At 40.8% G+C, this 8,905-nt stretch overlaps 1 protein-coding gene across 1 annotated transcript in view; it reads right to left on the reverse strand.

The window, feature by feature from the left end:
* The window catches only part of LOC135523945 (netrin-1-like), an 88,540-nt gene extending 82,971 nt beyond the window's left edge, over window positions 1–5,569 (reverse strand). Inside the window, exons 1-2 of the mRNA XM_064950982.1 lie at window positions 5,310–5,569; window positions 3,964–5,029 (exon numbers count right to left, since the gene is read on the reverse strand). Of these exons, the coding sequence (XP_064807054.1) occupies window positions 3,964–4,978 (1,015 nt within the window). The 5' untranslated portion in view covers window positions 4,979–5,029; window positions 5,310–5,569. The remainder of the gene's footprint in view (window positions 1–3,963; window positions 5,030–5,309) is intronic.
* Between the last annotated feature and the right edge of the window lie 3,336 nt (window positions 5,570–8,905).

The following is an 8,905-nucleotide window of genomic DNA, read 5'->3' on the forward strand; positions in this document are numbered from 1 at the left end:
CATAATAATGGTTGGAATGGAGTTAATGGAATGGCGTCAAACACATGGAAACAATGTATTTGATACCATTCCCTTTATTCTGCTCCAGCCATTCACACGAGCCCGTCATTTAAGGTTCCACCAACCTCCTGTGACTAATTGCTTTTACAGGTGGTAACAGACAACAGCACTACGCCACACAGTACTACCCCAACTCCAACTCTACCTCACCCTCTCAAAAACCCAGAGAGGTGTCAGGCAGACTATTCTTCTTCCTGAGGCGGTGTTTGTTTTAGCAGAGGGTGTGCGACCACAGCACCCCTCCGCACCCCGCTCTGCACGCCTTGTCTGACGGAGCAGGCGGCCCGCAGCACAAACAGCGCAGAGGAATGTATTGCTACAGGGTGTGTGTGTGTGTGTGTGTGTGTGTGTGTGTGTGTGTGTGTGTGTGTGTGTGTGTGTGTGTGTGTGTGTGTGTGTGTGTGTGTGTTGACAGCATGATTGATACAATGAGTGATGCTCCTTTGTGGCCCCATGCGAGACACACCACACACACACACATGCTGTTCCGGTAAAAAAATAAAGTGTCAAGGATACTGGGGATAGGGGGGGAACAATTCATTCTTCATTCCTATAGCGGAGTGGTTGTGTCTAAACAAGTCTGTTTGCTTCTCCAGGATGGGAGCCCTGGCGACCCAAGGAGGGAGGCACAGCCTTCCTTTCCTCCTCACAGAAACCGCCACTGACAATCACTTATTCATTTGTCACTGTGTTTCACCTACTTGATCAACTTAACTTAGTCATTGTCCCTCTGTGTTTCTCATCGTTGGCAAACTAGTATAAATCTTGGATTTGACGGCAGGGCTTAGAAATGTAGCCTGTAATATGGAGGACTGCGGTCAGGATAGTTTGAGTGGTATATTATCAGATTCAGAGCGCTCTTAATTGAGGTAACACCTCACAGTTTTATACATGACTGGGGTGACCTTCTCCAAAGCGTATTCGTAGCCAGTCACCATAGCAAAAGCATAGATATTTCCACAAGGCTCAAGCCTGTTAATCTGCCACAGAGAACCACTTTGTGGGAATGGAAACAAACAGCAAACAAAACAGTCAACATGTGCCATGGATGACTGTCAAACACAGCCACACTTTCCCCCAACTACAGTGAAATAGAAATACCAAGGGCCTCCCGGGTGGCGCAGTGTACTGCCGGTAGGGATATCCTTGCCTCATCGCGCACCAGCGACCCCTGTGGTGGGTCGGGAGCAGTGCGCGCTAACCAAGATTGGAGTTTCCTCCGACACATTGGTGCGGCTGGCTTCCGGGTTGGATGCGCGCTGTGTTAAGAAGCAGTGCGGCTTGGTTGGGTTGTGTATCGGAGGACGCATGACTTTCAACCTTAGTCTCTCCCGAGCCCGTACGGGAGTTGTAGCGATGAGACAAGATAGTAGCTACTAAACAATTGGATACCACGAAATTGGGGAGAAAAAGGGGTAAAAAATAAATAAATAAATAATAAATAGAAATACAGAGACAAAGTTGGAGTTTGAGTCAGTTCACTTTACTGTTGGGTCTCTCCGAAGCAAACAATATGGGGTTGAACGAGGAGTCTCCTGTCACTGTATGGCGATAATTAATGTGTGCCATGAAATCGCAAATCCAATCTAGAGTGGGTTACAGTGAGAAATCAAGGTTGATCCACCTTCATCATCATCATCATCTTTTCCATCAGCAATGTCTCTTGAGACACACAGGCCTATTTGTATTCACATTGCATGCCCTAAAAAGTAACTATTATTATAAATGTTTGGTATACAATGCCAATGAAATACTGTACATTTTCAGAGTTGATATAGAGTACTGACACATACATTATGCAGCAATGCGGTTGATGAAGTCGTTTAGGTACTACGGTCAGGGAACCACCCCCCACTAGGCCTACCTCTCATCTTAACCTCGACAGCATGCATGTATATCGGGCAGTTACTCGGCTTATAAAGGGTGAGATATTTCACAAGGAATCAACTTTTAACCACACTCATCATGATAAAATCATATACAATATCAAGAGTCAACAGCCAAGTCAATATCAGACTACAATTTTCCAATAATTCATTCTCCTTTATCTAAACCAGTAGCACTCACATTCTCACCAAGCTCATGCACGCTCCCTCTCTCTCCTCATCTAAGCATGAATACATACTATCTTTAAGTGGGTCTTAGGCATGTCTGGCAATAAAAGCAACTACCATATCTTTGATTCTGCTGCGGCATTGTCTCCATCTCTATAGCAGCTGATTGAGCCTCGCTGTTGGAAACAGTGTGTTGAAAGGCACTATGTGATAACTTCCTCTATGTGCTTTATTAGTCTTCATGGGGGCAGACGGGGAAGCATAAATCTAAATGGGCCGGTACATTGAAGATCGGAGAAGATATGGATTCCGGTTCCTTTTCTTCTTGTAGGCCTGAAGCATTCACACGAATTCACTATGTACGATGATATCGTTGAAGACCAGCACATAACACAAAGCGGCTCATATGAATACTAATAAGTAGCCTATTAATAATATTTAGAATGATTACAATAGTAACGATAACGTGTTATGGTTGTAATTAATAATGATTGCCTAATAATATCACATGTATTTGAGTATTAGGCTTAATAGGTGGATTAACATTTAGCAGATTGTTTCCAATTAAGAAAAAATTATATTGTAATGTTTAAAAAATAAAATTAAAAAAGGCAATTTCTTTTGATATAACAACAACAACAATAACCTTTATCATAATAGTTTCGGGATGAAAATGATTTTTTTTTAGATATACTTTTTTTTTTAAATAATAGTTTTATGATACATAAATTAACGTAATTTAGACCTATAATTCACTTTGATTCAAACGATAATTAAACGGGCAGAGAAGTCTGTTCAATTACTGTGGTGGTGCAGTTTAAATGCGCTTGAAATAAATGACAGTGCGTCGCTTTATTGTAGCGATAAAGTTGAAACTGTACATCAGTTTTCCCCATGAGAAACATTTCAACGCGGTGAATGATTAGACATTGTGATGTGGCGGTCTTTCTGAAGTGGGTGGTTGTTATAAACCTCCATTTGAGCTACGGCGGTAATGGGCTTTTAGGTTTTCAAATTGAGATGTGACTTTTTATGTGCATGGACGCGCGACATCATTTCATTGAAAGAGTGCATTTTGTGGCGTGCCGAACAGTGGTTCTGGTTTATCCTTAATTCAGACCTCTTTAACAACCATACAAGCCTTCTTTTTGATAGCCTACATTTTCAAATCACATCAGTATCGTGTTTTAATGAAGGCATGGTCTATTAATACAGCGTGGGCTGATCAGACAAAATTGGCATAGCCTAATAAAATGCTTAAAACTATAAAAATTAATTTAGAGACAAAATAATAATACAAATGATGATTATTATTATTATTATTATTATCATTATTATTATTCTTATTATTATAACATTTTAATACTAATACGGATTTAAAATTGTTTTCCAGAACTATGTAAATTACAACAAAGGATAGGCAATTTTTCCTCGAGCCTTGGAGTTGGAAACCTAAATTACAGGTTTTGTAAAAATCGTGTGTACTTGTTGGTGCGTAATATGATGTGCTATAATCCCATTTTTAATTCATGACAATACAAATATCTCTTATAGTATTTCGACAACTTTCATCCAGAGAAAATAAGCCTATCTGAATCTTTGTTTTTCAACAGAATTGACAAATGCGCAGTGCCCACCTTAGCAATTAACTCAACCAACCAATACCAACATTACCAAACTTTAAAAAACAGTCAAATCTCCCATGACTGTACAAACAAGAGTCACCCAATAATACAATTTATGCCAAATGTATTTTCGCTTGTGATACAGGCATTGTGTGGAGAGGAAACTGCTGCAGTGCTTAAAGATAATTTGGATGTTTTTTGGAAATTATACTGTTTTGACTTACCGACACATTCGTTGGCTTCTCGAGCTGTTGCGCGTTGCCACGGCCGATCATAATGGAAAGGCTTGCACCTGTCGCACTCCGGTCCCGCGGTATTATGTTTGCACTCACAAACAAGGTTTCCTTCCCTGTCTTCTACGCACCGCGAAGCGTGGCCATTGCATTTGCATCGACCGCCAACTTGCAGATCGGACACCGCATAGAAATAAGAGTCCCGGGCTAGCTCCGAGTCATCCTCGTTCTCATCACCGAAAGTGTGCAATCGGCTGAACGTCACCTTGATATCCGTGGCGGTGACCCAGTCCTGGAGCACCGGCGAGTTATCGAAGTCGTGCGCCGACGGTCTGCCGTCCAGAGTGCTGAAGGCAATGAGACCGCCGGATAGAGGGTGCATGTCCGTGTGGGAGTCCGTGCATATCGCCTCTTGTTCGTTCTGTTTGGTAATGGTGGCCTTGCTCGGTTTGGTGTACATTTTCCTGCACTGGGCCGAATAGTATTGGAAAGGTACCCAAGATTTGCCGTAGTCCATAGACTTGAAGATAGCCATAGATTCGGGTCGAGGTGAGCAGAACTGCAGGCTTACGTAGGTGACTTCGAATTTCTTGCCCAGTGACAGTGTTATGGTGACGTTTTGGGGGTATTGGATGTAATTTTCCGATTGCCAACATGTGAGATTATGGGGGTTGTTGAGATCCGTTAGATATGTCGGTGGGTGATACTTTTTGGGTTCCGAGGCATCGCAAGTATGGCAGTTCCTATTTCTCTCATCGCCCTTCTCTGTTACCAAGCAGTACCTACCCGGGGTTTTACCACAGGTGCTGGAAGTGCGGACTTCCTTTCCGAAAGCGGAGTTCACAAAATCGGGGATGCATCTCCTCGGGTTACCGTTCTCGTCGTAGCAAGGGTCTGGGGGGGATGTTTGCGCGGCGAACATGCTCACCCCATAGCCACCGAGCACCCCCTCTACCACAAAGGAAATGGTCACGACAGTGACCACGGTATCCAAAATCCTTAGCATTGTATTCCTTGTTCTTCAGTGTCTCGTGCGCTGAAAAACACCAGCCGTTCCCTGAAAAGAGAGATAATAAATAAGACACTTTTGCAAGATGTTCAAAAGAGCACGGCAGATGTAAAGCTATGATTTAAAATAGAAAAGCAACACCTCAATAGATATTTGAATTCACCATGCACATAGATCGAATAACATTTTCATATAGATTAAAATCACATGAAAAGCCTACTTCAAATATAATTTGAACCGTTATTAATATGAACACACTGTCAGAAGAAATGTACTTATAACATTAGCCTTTCATAATGCACCTATTAAGTGAAATAAATGAGCTTACGAGGTTAAGAAATCTCCACATATGACACTATTCCTCGGAATAATAATTCAGCTAGGCAGAAAAGTCATTCAAATATTTCGGTCGGGTGCCTGTCCTGTCACAAGCGCGATCTGTTGTGTTCTTGTGTTTTATTTTGAATCTCCGGGAGCAAAATATCTACACGCGTCTAGATGTAAGAGCCGCTACTCTCGCTCTGTCTGTTTCACTCCCTGTGTGCCCGTCTTTCTCATTCACTCACTCCCTTCCTTCCTCTATCTCTGTCTGCCGCACTGACCGTAGAGAAAGTGAAGGACGATTGGAGCGTCTGCAGAGTTTGAGGTCATCTTGAGGAGTGACACTCCCGCGTGAAAAGAGTGAACAACGACATCCACTGGTAGTTTATCGATAACAAGATAGATACGGCTAATTAAAGTGCCACGCGAAGGAACAACAAACTGATCAAGTTTATCTGATTATCACGTAGATTATATCACGTAGATTACATAATCCAAGGCTTCCATATAAAACCGTTTCTATATTTCATCATGAATATTGACTTTGTCACATTAGCCTTTTATTAGGTTAAAATATATGCTTTTTAATCTATTTATTATTATTAGTAGTAGTAGTACTACTGTTATTATTGTTATTTCTGGGGTATTATGGTGCATTTGTATTTCATAATTTAGACTGTGAGCCAGTTGAGAGTTAAGCATATTATAGCATGCCTAATGTTTTTCTCTTCCCATTCGGTAAGCCTATCAGTTTTCCAAAAGTTTAAATAATCAAACATTCATCGAAACCAAGTGCAAATAACGAAAAAGTTTGTCCTATTCTATAATATGATAAGACTTCTGTGCATATTTTATAAACTGCTCAAGACCACTATAAAAATATGACTTTTTCGATATTTCTGATTTCACAATTGTTGAAGAAAATAAATGCAGTGCATACTATGCATATTATATCTCTCGTAATGCTTCCATAGCCTTTTCATTGGGGATTACGCCTATAATACACTATATATACACAAAAGTATGTGGACACGCCCTCAAATTATGAATTCGGCTATTTCAGCCACACCCCTTGGTACCAGGTGTATACGATCGAGCACACAGCCATGCAATCTCCATAGTCAAACATTGGCAGTAGAATGGACTTACAGAAGAGCTCAGTGACTTTCAATGTGGCACTGTCATAGGATGCAACCTTTTCAACAAGTCAGTTCCTCATATGTCTGCCCTGCTAGAGCTGGCCTGTCATCTGTAAGTTCAGTTATTGTGAAGTGGAAACCTCTAGGAGCAACAACGGCTCAGCCGCGAAGAGGTAGGCCACACAAACTCACGTAATGAGACCGCCAAGTTCTGAAACGCGTAGCACGTAAAAAAAATAATCTTTCCTGGGTTGTAACACTCACTACCAAGATCCAAACTGCCTCTGAAGGCAACGTCTGCACAATAACTGTTCATTGGGTGCTTCATGGAATGGGTTTCCATGGCCAAGCAGCTACACACAAGCCTAAGATCACCATGTGCAATGCCAAGTGTCGGCTGGAGTGGTGTAAAGCTTGCCGCCCTTGGACTCTGGAGCAGTGTAAACATGTTCTCTGGAGTGATGAATCACGCTTCACCATCTGACAGTCTGACAGACAAATCTGGGTTAGGCAGATGTCAGAAGAATGCTACCTGCCCAAATGCATAGTACCAACTGTGAAGTTTGGTGGAGGAGGAATAATGGTCTGGTGCTGTTTTTCATGGTTCGGGCTAGGCCCCTTAGTACCAGTGAAGGGAAATCTTAAGGCTACAGCATACAATTACATTCTAGATTACATTCTACAATGTATTACATTCTAGTCTGTGCTTCCACCTTTGTGGCAACAATTTAGGGAAGGTCCTTTCCTCTTTCAGCATGACAATGTCCCCGTGCACAAAGTGAGGTCCATACAGAAAGGGTTTGTCGAGATCGGTATGGAAGGACATATATATATATATATATATATATATTTAATTTTTTTACTTCAATTTCTTATACTAGGCTCTAAGATGATGGATAAATGAAGATATCCCATCAAGGCCGTTTACCATTGTAAAATAATGTCATATTTCCGGTATACTTAAAGATGCAGTCAGGGATTTTAAACAGTAACACATTTGTAACATACATGTATTGTATGAATTGGAATTCATATCATACTATATTTTCCACGACCCGTTTTGGCTGCTGAGCACGACTTCCAAAACTACTGGCTAAAATTATGTAAAACCTTTGGAGCATCTGGGTGGTTCTCCCATAAGACTTGGCCATAGAGATAGATAGTGGACCTTAGGGCCCAAAATCCTGTTTTAGCATGGGCAGCACCATTAAGAACTTTCACCATTTTGAAGTAGTCAACTTGGTGGGACGTCCTATGTTTTAAGGAAGGATCACATTATTCCATCCTGGTCATCGGGAGGGATCAGCCAATGAATTATACTTGTTAGCAAACATTCCACAACTGCAGGTGGCAATAAATCACAAATCTTGGTTTTATACCAGTTCAAACAACACTCTAGGTTTTCCACCATTCATTTTTCCCATAGGGGATTTTATAAACACTTAAAATAAGGCCTGTGTTTTGTGTAGGCTTATCCTGGTGTGACGTTTAGGTAACCATGTAAATCTCTCTAGGACAAGGTGACCTTTACCAATATATTTGCCTGTATTTACCCCCCAAAAATGAAATGCCAATTAGCTGCTAATGTGGCTATCATAAAGAACTACAAATGCCATAATGATCTGGAAAAGACTGCCGAATCGAGGCAAAGGTAAGAATATCTGGATAAACAAATGTTAGCTAAATTTATTAATGAATAAATGGCCTACATTACTTTAAATGTAACATTTTGTGAACGGTCTTGTGTTTCAAATTGACACAATACCTGTTAGCAAAGGTGTCAGCTAGTAGCCTGGTCTCAGAGGCTAGACGTAACATAATAAATGTATGTCTGGGATACTCAAATTAGTATGATATGTTACATTTGGTATGGTTACATAGGACAGATAGTTACATAAGGCAAAAACAAAAGTAGTGTGGGTTGGTCGGGGTGGATGGGTAGGTGTATACCGCAAATGTCTAGTAACCCAAAATTGATTCATCATGTGCAACTTTAGCATTTTAGCTAATTAGAAACAAACTACGTACTCCTTTTTAGCTCATTTGCAACTACTTAGCATGTTAGCTAACCCTTCCCCTAACTTTAACCCTTTAACCTAACTGCTAAACTTAACCTTAACACCTAAACCCTAGCCTAGATAACATTAGCAAGCTAGCTTACGATAGCCACCTAGCTAGAATTTGTAACATACTGTATTATACGTTTTGCAAATATGTAACATATTGTGCATTTTGCAACTCCGTAACATATTATACATTTGCAAGTTCATAACATGTAATTCATAACATATTGTACATTTTGCAACTTTGTAAAATATAGTACACATTGTAAATTGTAACACATCATATGAAATGGGTGATGGACATTCACACATTAATACATACCATACTAAATGGAGTGTCTTAGATTTACATACAGAATAATACAACTTCTCTGAGACCAGGTTGCAGCCACGTGCAGGAG

This window comes from Oncorhynchus masou, chromosome 4 (assembly GCF_036934945.1).
Source record: "Oncorhynchus masou masou isolate Uvic2021 chromosome 4, UVic_Omas_1.1, whole genome shotgun sequence".
NCBI classification, from domain to species: domain Eukaryota; kingdom Metazoa; phylum Chordata; class Actinopteri; order Salmoniformes; family Salmonidae; genus Oncorhynchus; species Oncorhynchus masou.